We start from the raw sequence: 24,674 nt of genomic DNA on the forward strand, positions 1-24,674 counted from the left end.
AACATTTGAAGCTTTGCAGCAGAAATGTTCATGTTACAAATACAGCAGAGCTGATCTGGGATCAGTGTGTTCACACCTGCAGCTACAACAAGGTTTCATGTCTCCACACGTCAGCATGTGAACTTTACTCTGACTCAGTCTGAGCAGTCAGACGGCATATTTTTAAAGTTAACACATCAGCACACACAGAGCTGAGCCCCTCCCACCTGTGCTGAGTTTCAGGTGGAGTCCCGCCTCCTTCCAGGAAGCAGCTCACCTGTGTGTCCGTGTTTAGTGTCCAGGTGTGGAGTGGAGCTTGTTGTTGGTGTGAAGAAACTGTAAGTTTGCTTTGTTTCCTCCTTTAACAGTTTGTCTTTAGGAACTTTACTGTTTGTTCAGCTCGTGTTTGATTTCTTCACACAACAAACTGTGTGTGTTTGTATTTCCGGTCTCTCCATTAAAGTCAGTGTGTAATGTTTCCTGGCTAACATCAGCTGTGTGCAGCTTAGTTCAGCACAAATCTGCCGCTCCATAGTTCACGGTAACGGACTCACAGCTGGACCAACGAGGCCGAGTGTGTCCGCCACTCTGAGCTACGTTCGTGTTTGTGTACTTGTAGTTTGTACTTTGAGTTCACTCAGAGCCCACAGAGGACGCAGCGTACGTGATGACGTCACAGCCCTTTACCTCCTTTACTGTCACTGTGATTAATATTTACACACGAGACACCTGCAGAGCTCTGACGCTAAGCTAGCACACAGCATGCTAACGCTAAGCTAACGCTAAGCTAGCCAAGAACCCAGAGTGAGTTAAAGCTGAGTAAACACTGACCCCAGACCAGCACCGTGATAAAGTGAGCTGCTGCTGCTGAACTTGAACAGGTAACAAAGTGATGAGCAGTCAGGCTGCAGGTTTCTACCTGTTCATGTTTCTACAGTAGAATCACTTTGAAGTGTCTTTGTGCTGTTTCATCTTTGATTTGTGTTCATAAACACTCAGAGAAACATCACGTGACCTCATCAGGATCTGTGTTGGTGTGTGGGGCTGTACCTCAGCTTTATGTTGTTACATGCTCATTTGTTCATTTTACACAGTAACATCAAAGTAATGTTATGAGGAGTAATGAAGTAACGTACTCCATTACTTTTAATCAAAGTGTTCTGTGTAATATGTGTAATAATGACTGTTTTGAGTAATGACCAACACTGATCACAACAAAGAGGAAATGCCTCCAACATGCACAAACATTTGAGCCACAACATGCAGTTAATGTGCACAAATGTCTTTGATATGCTGCTCAGTGATGGTGGTGACTGTCAGAGCAGAGCTACTGAGAATCAATAAGTAATATCAATGATGGGATCAGAATCACTAAATTCTTCTCATCCCTGTCAGTATCATACATGTGCTGTATAATGTGATAAATGTAGAGGTGCTGGCTGTTCTCTCACTCTGCTGTTTAGCTGTAAAGGACGCCTCCCTGCCTTTGTCTCATTCATGACCTTTAATAGTCTCTTCTAACATGCAGAGATCTGTATGATCTGTTTCATAGAGTCTAACCAGCCTGTACAGGTAACAACAACAGTCACTGCATCACTGACACACAAACGTCATCTCTGTCAATAACAACATTCATACATGGAATAAAAACACATCAGTGGATCATTGCTGGAGCTGATGTTTGTGCTCCTGGTGCAAAGGCTCTCAGTTTCCTCCTTGAAATAACATCAGTGGTGGGTCAGCGACATGCTTTCTTTCCCTCTCAGGTTTAAATATCTGGGACTCTCCACCGTTTGGTTTTAGAGCTGAAGAAGCTTCTCAGATGAAACGTCTTCCAGAAACTTAAAGACGTCTCTTTTCTCTCCAAGCTCCTTAGATCACATGACCTGGATGACTGAACCTACAGACATATTGACCTGGTTTCTATGTTACATGACAGGTCAGAGGTCAGCGACTGTAACTCAGTTCCTCCTGTTAATGTGAACTCACTGAGTGTTTGTGGTTTACCTCTCAGACTGACTGAAGATGATGATGGAGGAAGAGGAGGACAGAGCAGAGTCTGCAGGGTCCAGCTGTCCGTCTGTGAGGAGTGACCGGTCCAAAGATCATAATCCAAACTTCAGTGGTGAACCTGGAGCAACGAGGTCAGAGAGCTGAACTCACTGAGTAACAGAAATAATTCTGCACTGACATTATAATCAGTGTTGACTCTGGTTGATTGTCTGACTGTGTTTGTGAGCTGAGAGGAAATGAAAATGAGTTTGTAACAAAAATCAGTTTTGTCCAGTTTTCCTGTAAAAAGCTGAACTCTAATCTAAGAGGATGTTACTGACAGGAAACAGCTGCATTATCTGCAGTCTGTGTGATCACAGCTGCTTCAATCATGTTTGTGTCTGCAGAGGTCAGAGGTCACAGTCTGCAGGGTCCAGCTGTCCGTCTGTGAGGAGTGACTGGTCCAAAGAGCTAAATCCTCCAGGCTTCAGTGGTGAACCTGGAGCAACGAGGTCAGAGAGCTGTGATGACTCCTTTACATGTTTGTGTTTCCTGGATAAATATGACCTGAAACATCCTCAGATTGTTACAAAGATTCATTAAAAAGAAAACAATGAAAGAGAAAAGATCCAAATGTTCGACTTGGTCATTTGCTGTTTGAGGACAGTGATGCTCATATCTGTGGGGAAAGTGTGACCTGAGTGGGTTCATGTTTGTCTTTAAAGAACAGAGCTGCTCTGATTCTCTTTGTGTCTGATCTGTTAAACAGTCTGAGAGGTCACACAGAGACCCAGCAGCTAAAGCCTGGATCATACTGGCTGCTGTTACTCCATCAGGACAACACTGAACCACAGTGGTGTGGATGTAGTGGATAAATCCCACCATACTGATGCTCAGAGTTAACCACAGGGAACAAAACCAGATGTTACCTTCAGATTGTGACCTTTGGAGTGGACGATGCAGATTTCAATAGAGAATAAATGTTGTTGTTTTTCAGCTGTGAAGAAAGAATCTAATTTTCTGAACTTAAGAATTTATGATGCTGGAAACAACATGGAGACTATAACACAACATTTCCACTGTGTTCATAGAATGAATGTAAAACTGTCAGACATTCATTAAATATGCAAAATGTCTACAGAAGCATCAGAGGGTCAGACGTGAAGCACTCAGTGATTTTGATCAAATGACTCATCAGTTATTGATCTGTACTACACTGATCTACCACGTTAGTAAAGCTGGTGTTCTGCTGGTGGAGGGAGACTCGGATCATGTTCTGGTTTTGGAGCAGTGATCTGCTGATGGTTCAGTTTGATGAGCTTCTTCAAAATCATCCCTGACATCACCACTGAAAGGACGTCCATGAAAACAGACTGAAAATTACTGATATGTTCACAATCTGAGAGTTTAAAACTTGACAGACTTGATTCAGATGAAGTTATTTGAGCAGAAACTCCTGGATCTTTATCCTGTGTTGATCTAATCCTTCATGGTTCCTCCACAGAGTGGACCAGCAGAGCTCAGAGGTTCCCAGTGGTCAGTCTGCCCAGCAGCATCAAACACAGCTGGACTCCATATTTATGGTCTGTACATGTACAACAACTACTGTTACATCTGTTCTGTTCACAGTCATCTCCATGCTGCTCTTTGTAGACCAGTGGATCGTCAGTGTGTCCAACATGGATCTGATGTTTGGCTCCATGATTTCAGTCTGATTGGCTCATTCATAAATATTCTGTTCCAGCTGCTGGAGGACAACATCATCACTTTTGTGAAGAACGAGCTGAAGAAGATCCAGAAGGTTCTGAGTCCAGATTACCCAGAATGCTTAGAGGATCAGAGGAGCAGCAGCAGAGAGGCATTTGTGAAGATCACAGTGGACTTCCTGAGGAGAATGAAGCAGGAGGAGCTGGCTGACCGTCTGCAGAGCAGTAAGAGGATTTATCTAAAGATTTAAGCTGCTGGATAAATGAACATTTTCCAGAGATGGAAGATGGAGCAACATGTTTTAAAGATGAGTTCTTTTTGGAATTGAGTGTTTATTTTTCTTCTCATTCAGAGCTTCAAGCTCCAGTTTGTCACCGTAACCTTAAATCCACCCTGAAGAAGAAGTTCCAGTGTGTGTTTGAGGGCATCGCTAAAGCAGGAAACCCAACCCTCCTGAATCAGATCTACACAGAGCTCTACATCACAGAGGGAGGGACTGCAGAGGTCAATGATGAACATGAGGTCAGACAGATTGAAACAGCATCCAGGAAACCAGACAGACCAGAAACAACCATCAGACAAGAAGACATCTTTAAAGCCTCACCTGGAAGAGACGAACCAATCAGAACAGTGCTGACAAAGGGAGTGGCTGGCATTGGGAAAACAGTCTTAACACAGAAATACAGCCTGGACTGGGCTGAAGACAAAGCCAACCAGGACATCCAGTTCATATTTCCATTCACTTTCAGAGAGCTGAATGTGCTGAAAGAGGAAAAGTTCAGCTTGGTGGGACTTGTTCATCACTTCTTTACTGAAACCAAAGAAGCAGGAATCTGCAGCTTTGAAGACTTCCAGGTTGTGTTCATCTTTGATGGTCTGGATGAGTGTCGACTTCCTCTGGACTTCCACAAAACTACAATCCTAACTGACCCTAGAAAGTCCACCTCAGTGGATGTGCTGCTGATAAACCTCATCAGGGGGAAACTGCTTCCCTCTGCTCGCCTCTGGATAACCACACGACCTGCAGCAGCCAATCAGATCCCTCCTGATTGTGTTGGCATGGTGACAGAGGTCAGAGGGTTCACTGACCCACAGAAGGAGGAGTACTTCAGGAAGAGATTCAGAGATGAGGAGCAGGCCAGCAGGATCATCTCCCACATCAAGACATCACGAAGCCTCCACATCATGTGCCACATCCCAGTCTTCTGCTGGATCACTGCTACAGTTCTGGAGGATGTGCTGGAAACCAGAGAGGGAGGACAGCTGCCCAACACCCTGACTGAGATGTACATCCACTTCCTGGTGGTTCAGGCCAAAGTGAAGAAGGTCAAGTATGATGGAGGAGCTGAGACAGATCCACACTGGAGTCCTGAGAGCAGGAAGATGATGGAGTCTCTGGGAAAACTGGCTTTTGATCAGCTGCAGAAAGGAAACCTGATCTTCTATGAATCAGACCTGACAGAGTGTGGCATCGATATCAGAGCAGCCTCAGTGTACTCAGGAGTGTTCACACAGATCTTTAAAGAGGAGAGCGGACTGTACCAGGACAAGGTGTTCTGCTTCATCCATCTGAGTGTTCAGGAGTTTCTGGCTGCTCTTCATGTCCATCGGACCTTCATCAACTCTGGACTCAATCTGCTGGAACAACAACAAACAACATCCAAGAAATCTAAATTATTTAACAAACCAAAACTTCAATCTCTCCACCAGAGTGCTGTGAACAAGGCCTTACAGAGTCCAAATGGACACCTGGACTTGTTCCTCCGCTTCCTCCTGGGTCTTTCACTGCAGACCAATCAGACTCTCCTACGAGGTCTGCTGACACAGACAGGAAGTAGCTCACAGACCAATCAGGAAACAGTTCAGTACATCAAGAAGAAGCTCAGTGAGAATCTGTCTGCAGAGAAAAGCATCAATCTGTTCCACTGTCTGAATGAACTGAATGATCGTTCTCTAGTGGAGGAGATCCAACAGTCCCTGAGATCAGGACGTCTCTCCACAGATGAACTGTCTCCTGCTCAGTGGTCAGCTCTGGTCTTCATCTTACTGTCATCAGAAGAAGATCTGGATGTGTTTGACCTGAAGAAATACTCTGCTTCAGAGGAGGCTCTTCTGAGGCTGCTGCTAGTGGTCAAAGCCTCCAACAAAGCTCTGTGAGTACATTTGTACTCATGTCTTTACTTTTAACATCCAACTGTGTCAGTAATTTATTTCACCAGGCTTTCGGTCTTTGTATGAATTTGTATCCTAAAGTTTTGGGATTTCTCCAGTACAACTGTAACCTCTTTGATGCCTCCAGAACTCGGTGAACTCGAGACGCTGGATTCACCATAAACTCTAATCATCACTGCTGCTGTTATGTTATCAGTCTTTGTTTAAACACTTAGGCTGCATGTGCCTGATGTTGTGATACTTCATATTCACATGCATGCTCCTAGATACATTTCTACTGCAGGTCTATTTTAGTCACAAATGTTGGTGAAACACTTGCTTTTACATGCATGGTGGGTCCTGCATTAAAGAAAGCATTTGAATTACTCAGTGAATCATGGTAGCCAGAGAAACATCCTTAGTTCCACTTTAAACTAAACTCTGCTTCGGTCTTCCACAGTGTGTTTGTTGTTTCTTTGTTGTTGTTGGCCTGCTCTCTCCTCTCACTCCAATCTGGTTGCAGCAGATGTTTGTCCCTCCCTGAACCTGCAGACTTGGGTGCAGCACCTCAGTTCATCTTCAGTCTGAAACCAGCTGTTGTAGCTATATCCCCTCAAGCACACCTTCCCTGGTCATCTCTGCTGTGGTTGCTATAAAATTTAATCTTGATTTAAAAAAAAAAGAACAAAAAACTTCAAGTCAGACTTGATGCCATTTGTTGGCAGCATGGTGCCTGTTTGTCTTTGATGATAAACTGCAGCACAGTCTAAAGCAAACCTTCTGACTTTATTGACTTTATGCATGTATATATTCTTCCTGTTCACCTTGGACACACAACAGCTCTCTGTTTGTTGTGATTGGATCTAGAACAGCCAACATATCCTAATCTAGATGATTTCTAAGGTGGTATCTGGGAGGAAAAGTTAAAATCAGCTTGAATGGCCTGTACTGTATGATGGCCTTGGTTGCACCACATTGATAGCCATGCAGGGTGGTTCACTCCTTGTGCAAGAAGACCGAGGAGTGAGCCACCCTTGGTCAAAGCTTGGTCATTCAAGCTCACTGTTTTCCCCTTGTTGGTTGATGATAGTATTTTTTTTTTACCTGACTTATAGTCGTCATTGTCTTCAAATTAACTCACACACTGCTGACTGCTGTAGCTTACCTGGCTGAGCAGGTGACCCATGCACTGAAGGTTAGAGTCGTGACTCCAGGGCCTGGTTTGAGTCTGCCCAACACCATTTCCTGTGTGTTATTCTCCTCACTTCTCCCTCCCTTCCTGTCTTCTTTGTCCTATACAGTGAAGACAAAAGGCCTCAAGTTCTGAAAACTCTTCCCCTTCATCATCTTCCATCTCTCTCATCTAAAATCACCAGTATTCTCTGACTAGAGAATCTTTTCACAATCTTGAATGATAAGGATCCAAGTGGGTAAAGTTATTTATTTGTTGTATTCCTATTTGCAGCTGGGATAGATTAAGAAAAACTATCGGCTGCCAAAATTACATCCAGTTTAGAAGACAAACATTGAGTGAAGTGTTTGTTTCATCATCCTTCACAACTCATCAACCAGGTGTCACAAACTGCAGCAGGACAGTACAAAGCATGTCATACTGGATGGCTGCAACAACCAGAGTTTTACCTACCTTTGGTATTTCGTGACAGCATGAGCGTAATATTTACTGAACAGAGTCGTCTTCTGTAATCTTTTCAGATTCAGATTAAGAACTCTGTATTTATTTTCAAGAGGCAATTAGGATATTGAACCGTACATACAATACACAAACATCACATTGGGGGGACGGGTCAGGCCAGGTAGCTGGCCGGTCAGCCGCTAGAGCAGCGACCTGGAACCGAACAGCAGAAAATGCACAACATCAGGAAAGATGAGGAGACAAAAGAACTCCTCCCAGACTGAGCTCCAACAGGGAGATCAGTTTGAGAACAGAAAAAAAATGACCTTAGCGCAGAGCACATGAAAACTCTTAATGCGCCATAGAAACACATGACAAGCAACAGGGATGGGTAAAAGGTGAGAGACAGCCGGTGTAGACAGTGCACCCGGGCCTGCAGCATTTGCGCTGGTCCCCTCGACCCACCGTCTGCACCGGGAGGGGATAAGCATGCTTAGGATGGGAAGGAACAGTCTAAACACCGTCTGTTATCAGGGTGAGATTTGTTATGTTCAGCTCCAGCCTTGAGACCACAGCTGGCGCCGGTATGTTAGCCGCATGAAATGATGGTGGCTTTCTTTGGTGCGAACAACTGCATGTCAATTTCACAGCTGATCTAGCAGTCCGTCACTCGTCTCTCAATCTCCCGTTGGAGAGCCACGAGCTTCTCCGAGAGGTTATCGGTTTTGCGCTCAAAGAGCAAAGTCTGAGAACTCACGACCGCCATGAGCTTCTTCAAGATCTTATCCGTGCTGCGTTCATTGAGCCCATTTTGAGAAGTCACGACCCGTCCCATTGTTTCAGTCACAGCGGGCAGCCTTGTGGGGTTTTGAACAGCTGATTCCACTTTCTTTAATCTTCAATAAGCCAGGGCCAAGCCAGCTCAGATCAGCAAGAACCCTTTGCTGCTGTGAATGTCCGTGCTGCTATATTTCAGGATCAGGCTCTAAATGTACAAATGGATCTGAGAAGATTTCCAATCATGTTTCTACTAGATTCACAGTTTGTTTTCATGTCGTCTGACTCAGATGGTGGAGCAGGTGGAGCTTACAAGGAGTAAGTGCTGATATAGAAGAAGAGTTGTGTTTTAATGAAGCTATTTAGTTAACCAATAATTGTATTGCATGCTGGCATTAAAAATGTTTCATTTGACTGATTTAATTGTTTGTTTGTTTTCTTCCAGACTGAGTGGCTGTAACCTCTCAGAGAGAAGCTGTGATGCTCTGTCCTCAGTTCTCAACTCCCAGTCCTCTAGTCTGAAAGAGCTGGACCTGAGTAACAATGACCTGCGGGATTCAGGAGTAAAGCTTCTGTCTGCTGCACTGCAGAGTCCACATTGTACACTGGAAACTCTCAGGTCAGGATCCAAACATATCATTAAATGATATTATTGTACAAACAACCAAGCTTTATAGAATTGGCAGGTGAATTTTTCTTTATATTTGGATTGCTTAGGAGATTCTTAATTACTGTCTGAAGATTTTTTACAGTCACATATTTTGTTTTAATGGTCAAACAGAATTATTGTTCAGTTCAATGAGCAGGTAGCTGTGAGATTCATAATAATGAGGTATATTTGTATTAAAGATGACTAAACTTGAACAGTAGCTGTGAGTTACTTTGTTTACTCATTTGTGCTGATGTTGTGAGTAATTTAAAGCTGAAGTAAACTTGTAATGAGTTTGATAGAGTTTCTGAAGTAAGTGTACTTGGAGATATGTCTGTGTTTACTAAAGTCCAGGAGCAGGAGGCTGTGTGTAGCATAGAGGAACCCAGACCTCAGCTTTGTCTCCTGGTTTCTGTTGCTGCTGTTACAGTTTCCCCTCATCGTTCCCTTCAACAGTCTCCTCACTGTAACAAATCAAAGTGTTACTGTATAGATTCACGTCTGAATGTTGCCATGTGCTATCAAAACTAAAAGCGATGTTTCATACACCCTCGTGGTTCAGTCACACAGTAACTGATGGTAAATAATGTTTGTGTTGAGCACATCGTACAGGTCAGCTGCTCCACACAGATCTCAGGTTTACATGCTGGAACAGTTTGTGATCATGAAGGATAAACCTCACTTCCTCTTTGTTTCATACAGATGTGACATGAACAATAACACGTTCATGAAATCCTTTTAGGAACACAAACACTATTGTAGCTGGAGAATATATTTGAATGTAGGATAATGTAGGGGATCATAAACAACAGTAATAACTAACCACCACCTCACCTTTTGGGTTGGTAGCTGCATGTTGATTGATGAAGTCATTTTCTTCTTCCTCCATTTCTACCTTATTAACATCAGATTAAAAGCTGCACAGAGACAGGCACTGGACATGTTTAGCCTAGCTTAGTACAAGGACTGGACATGGGGGAAACGGCTCTCATCACTGGATCAAAACATGAAAACAAATCTGAAGTAAAGTTTTGTTGAAGTGAACTGTGGTGGTGCCCAATGTTCCCTCTAAGCTGCGGTCGTGCAACTGCGCGCTGCTGGCACGTCTCTGCACAAAGAAAATCTGTGTTGCACACACAAAAAAAATAATAATAATCAAATCTCAATTGAAATTAAAATTAAAACTTTAACAATTCTGTTTTGCAGTGTTAGTCAGTGACCGGCTGCTCCCATATGGGATTAGAACGATGCCACCTTATCCCATAGTCCAGCCAATCACGCGATTCACATTCGTATATACGCAGCTAATCAACGTCGCTGACAGGCTATGACAGCGTCCTTATGTGCCGACACCGGTGTTATAACGAGCAAAGTGGCTGATGATGAGGTGAAGCCACGTTAATGACAACGTGTACAACCATTGGAGATGTGAGCAGGACAGACGGAGCAACTGACGGACAAAGTGTGGACTTTATACCAGTTTTTAAATTGTGTTGATCGGCCACGTAAAACCAGAGTTATGATAAAATATCTGCAATGTTTGGTTTTCTTCCTGAATAGTATTGTTGTTTATAACAATGATAGTATTCAGTATTTATTGCAACAAACTTTGTTGTTTGCAAAACTCAGTTACTTTTTTGAAGAAGTAACTATATAATTAATTGTCCAACATTGGTCATTATATCCTGTATTTTGCAGACAGAGTTACAGACTCTCTCCCAGACCACAGACTCATAATACAAGTCAGAGCTTTATAAAAATAGAAAAAATAAAGTTGTGTTTTCAAAATTGGAGTTCAAGTTATTTTTACTTCCAATAGTGTTAACATGCTACAGGTCATGAACAAGGTTGTTTTTAATTTTCATTGTAAGTGGGCTAAAGCAGTTAATTAAAAGTAGTCTAACATAAATGTAAATGCTGTAATTTGATTACTTTAATAAACCATGTAACTTGGATGGATAAGATGCTGGCGTGACCACAGTGCACACGTCTGCTGTTGATCACAGTGGTCCAAGGGACGCTCAGGGAGTTTGTGTGTTCGCTCAGACACATGAAACATTAGAGGGAACATTGGCGGTGACTGGCAGGGAAAAGGGGATTGATAAGACTTACTGTAAATATAATTATGTATGTATTGAAAAAGAAACAACTAAAATGTTCCAGCTGAAAAAATGAAATCAGTTTCAGTTTATGAGCTCTGTTTGTTTTCTTTACAATTCCAACCTTTTATTTTGAAATGAGCTGCTCGTTCCTGTTTAGAGTTGATGAGCTGATGTGGGTGAGAGGACTCAGGCAGCCTGACAGAGTTGATGTCCAGGTCTTCCCTGCTTGTCCTGATATACATAAACATGAGTATCCTTGCAGGTCAGATCTCATCAGTCACACCTGTTAGTGCAGCTCTCCTCTAGATTGTACTGCTTGTTAAACTAGGATGATTTTAGGAGCCTGGACCGCAGAGCTAAGGGAAGATATGACTTGGAAAGACTAAACCAACCTATTAGAGGTGTTTGCCCTAACATAGATAAATACTCAGATTTACACCTTTAGTGTCTCACAAAGGGTTGAAAAGTGAATGTGCACAGAGAGGTTGGTGGTGAGACGGGCACTTCCAGCACTGTAGATGTGATCCAGCTCAGTGTTCATGGAAATAATCCGGAGAGCAGGATTCCTTGATGAATGTTACATCTTCTTAAAGTTATAATCCACAGGGAAGACTGTGAAACTGTCGATCTGATATCTAGTCAACCAATCAGGTGTTTACATGCCCTTCACTGATCTCCAGCCCCACCTTATTATCAGTTTCTCTCTCTTTTACATCTGAATAATCTTCACTTCACATTTCAGTCAGTTCAGATTTCATTAGCACGTTCACTTTAGCATAATCCATTTTAATCCAAACACCTTTCTCTTTAAACTCTGTTTGTCAGTCACAGTATATCCAGTACAATCCTCTTTTTCACTGCGTCACACACATTCAGAGATCAGAGTGTCCTGTGTGTGCTCTCATTCACTCACACTCACTCTCATATGGCTGAAGTCTGTTTGTACACAGGCTGTCAGCTGGCCTGAGTTAGGCCTGTCTCTAAAATCATTATTTTATTACTTTTATTCTGATTCATCAAAGCCAAACTCAAACATATTTATATTTACTGATTATGTTCTCATCAGTAATTAACAGTCAGTACATTCAGATATGAATCATAATTCAGTGTTTAACATATTATCACAGATGGACTGCACAGGAGATCTCCTTTATGAAGAAACTGTGAAAGTTTGTCCAACAGTGGGAAACATTTCAGAGAACATCTCAGAGAATATCTGTGAAGCAGAAACTAAACATAATAATAGAAGAAAAGCCAAATAATGATCCAAATCCTGCTCTGAGACTATCAGACAGTAAAGGCTTCCAAAGACTGCTCACCTCTCAGACTTACTTAAAGATGCTGGTGCTGTCCACAGATCAGCTGACCTGCTGGGTCTCCATGATCAGCTTTGTTTCTTGGAGATAAAGGCTGAAGCCTTTAGAGCTTCAGTTCTCCAGAGCAGCAGGATGTCTGAGGTCCGCAGAAACACAAAAACACAGCAGCTAAAAATAGTTGTTCAAAGAAAACGAGGTGGGAGCTGCTGATTCCTGAGCTTTGATACTGGATTAGCTTCAGTAGTTATTCCAATCACTGCTGTAGGAGCTACATTTAGTCACAGCTGACTGTCTTCTTTGAACAATCACAATGACTACTGTTCTAAAAAACAAGCACACAAAGAACCAATGAGAGTGTAGAACAGGATAAAGAGCTCCTGTGATGGTGGCAAAGAAATGAGCAGCAGACGGCCGTCTACATGTTGTAGTGGTTTACAGTCACCAGGGGGCGCCGTCACGGCCACGCAGTCAGTGGGCTGCTCTGCTTGTGCTGTTGTTGGTGAAGCTGAAGTGAAAGCGAATGTTAAAACAATGAAAAGTGTCCACTGCAGCCTCCATCTGAGCTTGTCATGTTCTTCTTCTTTGGTCCTTCGTGTTTGTGCTGAACACTGCTGTCGCTCTCTTCCCTGTTCCCGCCCACTTTCTAACCAATCAGCATTGGAGCGTGCACAGCGTCGTCCACACTGAGCTTTGTTGTGAGCGCATGGACTCGTCTGCAGAACATTTGTATGGGCTCAAAATGTGGTCATAAATATTTTGTATTTGTAAATCAGGTTTTGTATGTGTAAAAAGAATTTGTGTGTGTGTGTAAAAAAATTTGTATGTGTAAAAAAGATTTGTGTGTGCGTGAAAAAATCTTTGTATGTGTAAAAAAGATTTGTGTGTGTGTGTAAAAAAGATTTGTGTGTGTGTGTAAAAAAGATTTGTGTGTGGACTTAGCCAAAAAAAACCCCTGCAAGTTACAAGTACGGATTTTGACCCTATTTTTCTTCCTTTCATCTGATTGGTCAATGTCATGTCAATCACAAATGTAACTATCCAATCAGAGAACAGATGGGTTTGGCTGTCGGAGGGGCACTTTTTTGACCTGACGTTCCCGTCACAAGTGTCTTCTAAGTGAAGCTACCAGGTTCAGGTCCAGCTCTGTTTATCTGGAGCTGCAGTAAATGATCCGTCCTCACAAAGCAACACAGACACCAGATATGCAAACACAGCATCATACAACACAACCAAGAGATCCAAAGAATTATCTCTGCATTTCTGTGGCTGATGCTGCTGGAACGAAGCTGTTTGAAACCTTGTTGTTCTGCACTTTGGGACCTGAAGAGAAACCTGAACCTCTGTGCAGAGGGTTCAACTCTGAGGATTCCTGTTCAGTTTTGTTATTTCACACGGCAAAACTTGACAACTTTATGATAAATGTACGACTTTAATGTGAAAGATTCAGAGTTTTTTCTCTTGTTGTGTTTGTTTGAAGCTGCTTCCTGTTGGCTTCGGCTGTTTGGAGTTTCCATTTTCTAAACTTCTACATTCTGAACCTTCTTCAGCTCTGAACAGATGATGAAACACTGAATGATTTCAAGCTCACACTTTGTCTAATAAACTTACATCTTTCATTTTTTATTCAGATTGAAGGACTGTGGTTTGTCAGAGATCAGCTGTGATTATCTGGCAGCAGCGCTGAAGTCCAACCCCTCGTATCCCAGAGTGCTGGACCTGAGTGGAACCTACAACAACCTGCAGGATTCAGGAGTGAAGCAGCTGTGTGTTCTTCTGGAGAATCCACGATGTCGATTTGAAACTCTGAGGTCAGTCACATGTTTTACTAGTGCTGAGATGAATATGATGTGAAAGTTGTGCTGACACTGTGGATCAGTAGGCCCACACACCTCTATACAGGAAGTCTGGTTCTACTCTTTGTAGAACTTCTGATCCCTGATCCTCTGAGTCTGACTCAGTAGATAATGCAGAGTTCTGAGCTGATGTGGGTGAGAGGACTCAGGCAGCCTGACAGAGTTGATGTCCAGGTCTTCCCTGCTTGTCCTCATATACATAAACATGAGTATCCTTGCAGGTCAGATCTCATCAGTCACACCTGGTAGTGCAGCTCTCCTCTAGATTGTAGTGCTTGTAAAACTAGGATGATTTTAGGAGCCTGGACCGCAGAGCTAAGGGAAGATATGACTTGGAAAGACTAAACCAACCTATTAGAGGTGTTCGCACTAACATAGATAAATACTCAGATTTACACCTTTAGTGTCTCACAAAGGGTTGAAAAGTGAATGTGCACAGGGAGGTTGGTGGTGAGACGGGCACTTCCAGCACTGTAGATGTGATCCAGCTCAGTGTTCATGGAAATAATCCGGAGAGCAGGATTCCTTGATGAATGTTACATCTTCTTAAAGTTATAATCCACAGGGAAAACTGTGAAACTGTCGATCTGATATCTACTCAACCAATCAGGTGTTTACATGCCCTTCACTGATCTCCAGCCCCACCTTATTATCAGTTTCTCTCTTTTACATCTGAATTATCTTCACTTCACATTTCAGTCAGTTCAGATTTCATTAGTACGTTCACTTTAGCATAATCCATTTTAATCCAAACACCTTTCTCTTTAAACTCTGTTTGTCAGTCACAGTATATCCAGTACAATCCTCTTTTTCACTGCGTCACACACATTCAGAGATCAGAGTGTCCTGTGTGTGCTCTCATTCACTCACACTCACTCTCATATGGCTGAAGTCTGTTTGTACACAGGCTGTCAGCTGGCCTGAGTTAGGCCTGTCTCTAAAATCATTATTTTATTACTTTTATTCTGATTCATCAAAGCCAAACTCAAACATATTTATATTTACTGATTATGTTCTCATCAGTAATTAACAGTCAGTACATTCAGATATGAATCATAATTCAGTGTTTAACATATTATCACAGATGGACTGCACAGGAGATCTCCTTTATGAAGAAACTGTAAAAGTTTGTCCAACAGTGGGAAACATTTCAGAGAACATCTCAGAGAATATCTGTGAAGCAGAAACTAAACATAATAATAGAAGAAAAGCCAAATAATGATCCAAATCCTGCTCTGAGACTATCAGACAGTAAAGGCTTCCAAAGACTGCTCACCTCTCAGACTTACTTAAAGATGCTGGTGCTGTCCACAGATCAGCTGACCTGCTGGGTCTCCATGATCAGCTTTGTTTCTTGGAGATAAAGGCTGAAGCCTTTAGAGCTTCAGTTCTCCAGAGCAGCAGGATGTCTGAGGTCCGCAGAAACACAAAAACACAGCAGCTAAAAATAGTTGTTCAAAGAAAAAGAGGTGGGAGCTGCTGATTCCTGAGCTTTGATACTGGATTAGCTTCAGTAGTTATTCCAATCACTGCTGTAGGAGCTACACAGCTGACTGTCTTCTTTGAACAATCACAATGACTACTGTTCTAAAAAACAAGCACACAAAGAACCAATGAGAGTGTAGAACATGATAAAGAGCTCCTGTGATGGTGGCAAAGAAATGAGCAGCAGACGGCCGTCTACATGTTGTAGTGGTTTACAGTCACCAGGGGGCGCCGTCACGGCCACGCAGTCAGTGGGCTGCTCTGCTTGTGCTGTTGTTGGTGAAGCTGAAGTGAAAGCGAATGTTAAAACAATGAAAAGTGTCCACTGCAGCCTCCATCTGAGCTTGTCATGTTCTTCTTCTTTGGTCCTTCGTGTTTGTGCTGAACACTGCTGTCGCTCTCTTCCCTGTTCCCGCCCACTTTCTAACCAATCAGCATTGGAGCGTGCACAGCGTCGTCCACACTGAGCTTTGTTGTGAGCGCATGGACTCGTCTGCAGAACATTTGTATGGGCTCAAAATGTGGTCATAAATATTTTGTACTTGTAAATCAGGATTTGTATGTGTAAAAAGAATTTGTGTGTGTGTAAAAAAGATTTGTGTGTGCGTGAAAAAAACTTTGTATGTGTAAAAAAGATTTGTGTGTGTGTGTAAAAAAGATTTGTGTGTGGACTTAGCCAAAAAAAACCCCCTGCAAGTTACAAGTACGAATTTTGACCCTATTTTTCTTCCTTTCATCTGATTGGTCAATGTCATGTCAATCACAAATGTAACTATCCAATCAGAGAACAGATGGGTTTGGCTGTCGGAGGGGCACTTTTTTGACCTGACGTTCCCGTCACAAGTGTCTTCTAAGTGAAGCTACCAGGTTCAGGTCCAGCTCTGTTTATCTGGAGCTGCAGTAAATGATCCGTCCTCACAAAGCAACACAGACACCAGATATGCAAACACAGCATCATACAACACAACCAAGAGATCCAAAGAATTATCTCTGCATTTCTGTGGCTGATGCTGATGGAACGAAGCTGTTTGAAACCTTGTTGTTCTGCACTTTGGGACCTGAAGAGGAACCTGAACCTCTGTGCAGAGGGTTCAACTCTGAGGATTCCTGTTCAGTTTTTTTTTATTTCACACGGCAAAACTTGACAACTTTATGATAAATGTACGACTTCAATGTGAAAAATTCATTTTTTTCTCTTGTTTGTTTGAAGCTGCTTCCTGTTGGCTTCAGCTGTTTGGAGTTTCCATTTTCTAAACTTCTACATTCTGAACCTTCTTCAGCTCTGAACAGATGATGAAACACTGAATGATTTCAAGCTCACACTTTGTCTAATAAACTTACATCTTTCATTTTTTATTCAGATCGAAGGACTGTGATTTGTCAGAGATCAGCTGTGATTATCTGGCAGCAGCGCTGAAGTCCAACCCCTCGTATCCCAGAGTGCTGGACCTGAGTGGAACCTACAACAACCTGCAGGATTCAGGAGTGAAGCAGCTGTGTGTTCTTCTGGAGAATCCACGATGTCGATTTGAAACTCTGAGGTCAGTCACATGTTTTACTAGTGCTGAGATGAATATGATGTGAAAGTTGTGCTGACACTGTGGATCAGTAGGCCCACACACCTCTATACAGGAAGTCTGGTTCTACTCTTTGTAGAACTTCTGATCCCTGATCCTCTGAGTCTGACTCAGTAGATAATGCAGAGTTCTGAGCTGATGTGGGTGAGAGGACTCAGGCAGCCTGACAGAGTTGATGTCCAGGTCTTCCCTGCTTGTCCTGATACACATAAACATGAGTATCCTTGCAGGTCAGATCTCATCAGTCACACCTGTTAGTGCAGCTCTCCTCTAGATTGTAGTGCTTGTAAAACTAGGATGATTTTAGGAGCCTGGACCGCAGATCTAAGGGAAGATATGACTTGGAAAGACTAAACCAACCTATTAGAGGTGTTCGCACTAACATAGATAAATACTCAGATTTACACCTTTAGTGTCTCACAAAGGGTTGAAAAGTGAATGTGCACAGAGAGGTTGGTGGTGAGATGGGCACTTCCAGCACTGTAGATGTGATCCAGCTCAGTGTTCATGGAAATAATCCGGAGAGCAGGATTCCTTGATGAATGTCACATCTTCTTAAAGTTATAATCCACAGGGAAAACTGTGAAACTGTCGATCTGATATCTAGTCAACCAGTCAGGTGTTTACATGCCCTTCACTGATCTCCAGCCCCACCTTATTATCAGTTTCTCTCTTTTACATCTGAATTATCTTCACTTCACATTTCAGTCAGTTCAGATTTCATTAGCACGTTCACTTTAGCATAATCCATTTTAATCCAAACACCTTTCTCTTTAAACTCTGTTTGTCAGTCACAGTATATCCAGTACAATCCTCTTTTTCACTGCGTCACACACATTCAGAGATCAGAGTGTCCTGTGTGTGCTCTCATTCACTCACACTCACTCTCATATGGCTGAAGTCTGTTTGTACACAGGCTAATCTGGGGCTCTCCACCATTTGACCCTAGAAATAAAGAAGCTTCTTGGATGAGAGGTGAAACGTCTTCAAGAAACTTAAAGAAGTCCAGATGCCTTTTTTTCTAAGCTCTTTAGATGACTGCGAACCTTCACAAACGCCTCAGTGGGACTCTCAGAGCTACCAGCCCTTTGCTACAATCACAAAGCTCTTCATTGAAATCAATGATATCAAAGCTGGAATCAAGCTATAGCCATATACACTGCTAAAGACTTCTTATCTCGAAATAATATACTGAAGTGGCAATGCAGAAATTGAAAATAGGCGGACGTGCTACCTATGCTATTAGTAGAATGGACATTGGCCTGCTGGCTAAGGAAGGCCCTGTCTCACATAGAGGTGAGAGAGGCCCCCCTCGAAGCCCCCTCTTTTATCGGGGCTTACTTAGGGTCATATCGGGGACCCCACAGTTGGAAGTCTTTTTTTTTTTTTTTCCTTTGACCAAATAAAGCTTATTTCTGTAGCTGTTGTTTTATACAGCTTTAATGTTAATATTAATGTTTGCTTATGTATGTTTAGGGAGTGGTCTGATGGTACATGTCGTTGTTACATTAATAATATTCAAATAGTAAGGGTATGCTTAAAGATAAGGTAAAAATCATATCATATAATGTAAATGGCCTGTCGAATCCAATTAAACGTAATAAAATTTTAACTAAAATGAAGAAAGAACAAGTACAAATAGTGTATCTACAGGAAACCCATCTAGACTGTAAGGAGCATGAAAAACTGAAAAGAATGGGTTATACAACAGTTTTCTCCTCTTCCTATAAAACTGGACGAAGGAGAGGAGTAGCTATCCTGTTATCAAGCAAATTACTCTTTGAAAAAATATCTGAGATAAGTGATAAAGAGGGACGTTATATTTTGGTAAGGGGAAACATTGAGGGGAACCCAGTCACGTTGTTAAATATATATGCACCCCCTGGAAGCGATATTTATTTCTTTAAGAAAATTATAGATGTGATGGTAACAGAGACAGTAGGTTTCCTAATTTGCGGAGGAGATTTAAATATACATCTACAACCAAAGCTAGATATTTCCAATAGAAAAGCACAGAATACTAAAACATTAATTAAGAATATAAATACATTGATGAAGGAGGTGGGACTAATTGATATATGGAGAGACTTGCATCCCTACCAAAGGGATTATACTTATTTTTCCTCACCGCACTCGTTATACACAAGAATAGTGTGCTGGCATTAGGCATTTTCTGTTCTGCAGCAGTTTGCCCTCTTGTGGTTGTTTTTGTGTATTTTTTTACTCTGTAAGATCTAGCCAGAGGCAGTTTCACCTCCGTTAATCTGTTGCCATCCATGCCTTCACAAGTTGATAAACGGCATCATCTGTGAGTAATATTGTTTGTTATCACTGAGACAACTTGTGTGCATTATTATTTGTTGTGAAGGCGTGATATAGTTTGTAGTTAGAATTTAATTTGAATGCATGTATATAACCTAAGCTAGTAAGGTTAAGCTAGCTCACTTGCCATGTGGTTTCTTTAATGTTTTGATCATGAGTGTGATTTCATTTGATGTTTTATTCGGGCACTCACTAAGCAGATAAATATTGCGTTCATATTTTTGAATATGTGTTTGTTATACTGTATGTTGATGCAACATTTTTATTGGTTTATTTCTGGTTTTGTCAACAGTTTCACACTTTTTCCTTATTAAATCATCCAACTCAACACATTGGCCTGTTCCCTGGATTTTGATTAGGAGAGTGTTTAGCTGTCTGTATAGCTGAGTCTACGTTCACGAGGACAACGCTTAGTGAGGACAGAACAAATAGATTATTTTATAACTTTTGGGAAAAATAAAGATAAAATAAGCACTTGTGCAATTGGAACAATAGAGTTAAGCGATCATGCACCAGTATACCTGTCTGTTGATTTAAACGTGCAACCAAAACTCAATAATTGGAAATTAAATTCAAGCTTACTGAATGATCCTCACTTTAAAGGACAAATTAAGAAAGAGATTCACTTCTATATGGAAACTAATGACAATGGTGAGGTGTCTCGTCCTATACTGTGGGATGCCTTAAAAGCTGTCCTGAGAGGGAAAATTATAGCAATATCCTCTTATAAGAAAAAGATGAGAAATAAGAAATTAGAAGAGCTACAAAATAAGAATTAGAGAAAAGGCATGAAAGAAAAACATCTCAGGATATATTGGAGGAAATTAGGAAAGCAAGAAATGAAATAAATGATTTGACCACATATGAAATTTAAAAAAAATTAATGTTTCTTAAACAAAGGTATTATGAGGGAGGATCAAAAGCAAAGAATGTATTAGCCTGGAAACTAAAAAAGAAAATAGCAGATAATACAGTTCACAAAATTAAACATCCAGTGACAAAACTAATAAAAAAATAAACCAATAGAAGTTCAGAGTGCATTTGAAACATTTTATAAGACTCTGTATGCTAATAACACAGAGAGTAGTATAGTTGAAATTAACAGTTTTTTTAGATTCTCTTGATTTACCAGTACTGAATGAAGAACAGAATAAAACTTTGATTGAAGATATAACAGAAAAGGAACTAAGAATAGCAATAAGTAAAGTTAAAATAAATAAATCTCCAGGATCAGATGGATATACGGCAGAATGGTACAAGGAGCTAAAAGAAGAATTAATACCAGTGATGCTTCTAACAATGAATTGGATCCTAAAGAAGGCTCAAGTACCTTCTAGCTGGAAAGAAGCAATTATCTCTGCCATCCCAAAAGAAAACAAGGATAAATTAGAATGTGCGTCATATAGACCAATATGTGTTCTTAATACAGATTACAAGCTGTTTACATCTATCATGGCTCGACGATTAGAAAAGTTCTTACCTAATCTAATTCATAATGATCAAACAGGTTTTATTCGAGAGCGCCAAATACAAGATAATGTACGACGGACATTACAAATTATTAATCATATTCAAAAGAATAAAATAGAAGCAATGGTAATCAGTATCGATGCAGAAAAATCATTCGATTCAGTTAATTGGAACTTTCTTTACCGAGTCTTGCATACATTTGGCTTTCACGAAAATATAATTAAGACAATACAGGCACTTTATGATAACCCTACGGCAAGGATTAAAATTAATGGCTACCTATCAAATAGTATTAAGCTGCAAAGAGGAACAAGGCAGGGCTGTGCGTGCTCACCATTATTATTTGTGTTATATCTGGAACCATTGGCTCAATATATAAGACAAAATAAAGAAGTAGAAGGTATTAATATCCATGAAAAGGAGCATAAATTAGCCTGCTATGCAGATGATATTTTAATATTTTTGGGTCAACCATCAAACTCTTTACCTAAATTAATGCAATCATTTGAATACTTTGGTCGACTATCTGGATATAGGGTTAATATGAGTAAAACACAATTGCTTAAGTACAACTATATTCCATCAGAAGAAATTAAAAATAAGTATCAATTAGCATGGCAAACAGAGTACTTTAAATATCTAGGAGTCATAATACCTAAGGGTCTTACAGAACTATTAGAACGAAATTATTTACCAATACAAAAAAAAATTAAGGAACATATAGCGAGATGGAATCTAATTCCATATTTAAGTTTATATTCGAGAATAGACTCAATTAAAATTAATATTCTTCCTAAATTATTATATTTATTTCAAACATTACCAATAGAAATTAACCAGAAACAGTTTAATGAATGGGATAAAATTTTGTCAAGATACATATGGCAAGGAAAAAGGCCCCGAATTAGATTTAAAACCTTACAACTTAACAAAGGAAAAGGGGGGTGGGGCTTACCTTCTCTTAGGGAATATTATTGGGCAGCACAATTAAGGCCTATGATATGCTGATGTAATCCTTCATATGACGCTCAATGGAAAGTTATTGAGGAGAGTCTGACCTCCATCCCCATATAAGCTATTATAGCAGACAGAAGCTTGCAAAATTTAATAAAAACTATTGAAAATCCATGGATCAAGTTGACTTTTAAAATTTGGGAAACCGTAATAAAAGAATATAAACTAGAAGAGGATATAGCAGTTCTTAAGTGGTGTGCATATGACACACATTTTGCTCCAAATAAATTGGACACCAGATTCAAAGATTGGACATATAAAGGATTAACAGCTTTATGTATGATAATGGAGGAAGGCAGACTAATTAGTTTTTGCTTTTGCATTAGATTTTGACTTTGTTAACTACTAGAAGACTAGAGGAAAAATTAGTTACATTAATGGAAACAAAAACACACTCCCTATATTTATTTATTTATTTTTCTTTCCTTTTTCTTTTTCCTTGTGTATTTTTTATTTATGTTGTTTCCTGTTTTGCTTCTTTTTCTTTTCTTCTTCTTCTTTCATTCTTATTGTATGGATATTTTAGTTGTTTAAATATAGAAAAAAAGAAAAAAATATATGTACTGAAAGATAGCTGAAGTTGATGGTATTGTATAGTGATTCTAAAATGTCAATAAAAAAAAAAGCTGGAATCAAATGAGTCCAAGTCTTCTGCTGATTCAGCATCACATTCATCTTTGCTCCTTGTTCTGCATCCCCACCATGGACTTCATTCCTTTCCAAGCCAGCCTTGAGTGTCCTTTATTCAGCTCATCCTCTGCTTTACTTTTACACCTGATTTTAGCTGCTTTTCTTCTCTCCCTCATAACAAGACAGCTTCTTCTGCCTGAGAACATGTTGGAGTGATTTACTAATCCAGGGCTGATTTTGGGGGAAAATAGTTCCTGTTTTCAAAGTAATCCCCATTTTTCCCAGAATGAAATGTAAGTAGAAATAAATAGAATAGAATTAGAATAGAATTCAACTTTATTGTCATTGCACATGCACAGGTACAGGGCAACGAAATGCAGTTTGCATCCATCCAGAAGTGCTTTAGTGATATAGATATATTACAATATATATTAGCAATAGTATAGATATGTAAGTATATTACAGAAATGGGTCTATTATGGTATGTTATAATGTACACGGTATGAAGTATGTTGTGAATATTCTATAACTAAGTATGTACAGGCTGTAGTGAGTACAAGCTATGTACATGCTATGAACAGGATATAAATATGAAAAACTATACAGAATATGAAATAAATAACTTTACAGAAATTTGAGATATACAGCTATAAAGTGATCTAAGTGAGAACATGAGCCTTTAAAAAGGCTCTTCTGAGGCTGCTGCCAGTGGTCAAAGCCTCCAACAAAGCTCTGTAAGTACATATGTGATCATAGCTTTAGTTTTTAAATGTTTATTCTAGTTAACACAGATCAGGTGGAACAACTCAAATAAAATATCAAAAATATTAAGTGGTCATCGGTACTCAGTTTGTTCAATACTGAATACAATGGAGCACAAATTGTCCACGTTTCTGAAATATTTCTGGGTGTAACTGTCACCAAAGTGCAATTTAGACCTGGCCTGTGGTTGTTATCTAAGTGATAATCATCAATTCTACTAAAACAAATACAAAATAAAGAAGTTTGACACATTCTGTTGATATCAAAAGCACACTGAACAATTCAGTGTTGTTTTACTGCTGTTCTCTCTTCACTTCTTCTCCTCTGATTCTCTCCACATGTTGCTCTGCATCAGTGCTCAGTTTCCTGACAAAACAAGATGAAATATTGCTAAATATAATAGTATCTCATTACGCTTCAACATAAGTGTTTTATTTTTGTAATTGTTTATCTGTTATTTTTCAGACTGAGTCACTGTGACCTGTCAGAGAGAAGCTGTGAAGCTCTGGCCTCAGGTCTCAGCTCTCAGACCTCTAATCTGAGACAGCTGGACCTGAGTAACATTAACCTGAAGGATTCAGGCGTGAAGCTTCTGTCTGAAGGACTGAAGAGTCCACACTGTACACTGGAAACTCTCAGGTGAGATCAAGCATTTTTCTTTCATCAACTGACAGAATTAGCAGATTAATAATAAGGCAGTCCTCTAATAAGAGGAGAAGTGGAGGTGTTTTGAAGGGCAACATACTCTTATGTTAACAAGACAGGAAGTAGTTCCTGGGAACTGCTTCCTTTGTTATTGTCTAAGTAGAAACATGATGGTGAAACAGTGATGAGTTTGCAGAGGTGGATCCACAGCACACAACACAACAATGCTGTTGCGTGCTGAAAGCAGACTTCTCACAGATTCTGAGGCTGCAGGTTTCATCACTGTCCAACCAAAATTCACTGAACCAGCAGTAAATGAACGTCCAAAACTACACTTCATGTTTAAAAAACAGATGACCAGGGGGATTTGTGTTTACATCTTTTTTGTGTGATCTGTTCACCTGCTGTTTCAGCTGTTTGGTGGTTGTTGAGATGGTTTTGTGAACTTTTAGCTGAGATCCTGACGTTTCTGTAGATACCACACATGTCTAATTACTTTGTATAGCATGAATGGCCATAACGAGGTTTTTAACAGTAAGAAAAGTTGTAAAACTTCAGAAAATATAGTTAAAAGTCCAAAACCTTCTACGTCTGGTGGCTTGTGGTAAGG

At 40.4% G+C, this 24,674-nt stretch overlaps 1 protein-coding gene across 1 annotated transcript in view; it reads left to right on the top strand.

Annotated features, from left to right (window-relative positions):
• The first annotated feature begins 2,004 nt into the window (after positions 1–2,004).
• The window catches only part of LOC146577148 (protein NLRC3-like), a 34,311-nt gene continuing 11,641 nt past the window's right edge, over positions 2,005–24,674 (top strand). Inside the window, exons 1-7 of the mRNA XM_085268146.1 lie at positions 2,005–2,123; positions 2,379–2,483; positions 3,476–3,554; positions 3,716–3,902; positions 4,031–5,831; positions 8,685–8,858; positions 23,885–24,058. Coding sequence (XP_085124272.1) covers positions 2,005–2,123; positions 2,379–2,483; positions 3,476–3,554; positions 3,716–3,902; positions 4,031–5,831; positions 8,685–8,858; positions 23,885–24,058 — 2,639 coding nt within the window. The remainder of the gene's footprint in view (positions 2,124–2,378; positions 2,484–3,475; positions 3,555–3,715; positions 3,903–4,030; positions 5,832–8,684; positions 8,859–23,884; positions 24,059–24,674) is intronic.

Source organism: Mchenga conophoros, linkage group LG3 (assembly GCF_057382185.1).
Source record: "Mchenga conophoros isolate Kocher_MC1m ecotype Shallow Benthic linkage group LG3, M_conophoros_male_GT1.1, whole genome shotgun sequence".
Taxonomy (NCBI): Eukaryota; Metazoa; Chordata; class Actinopteri; order Cichliformes; family Cichlidae; genus Mchenga; species Mchenga conophoros.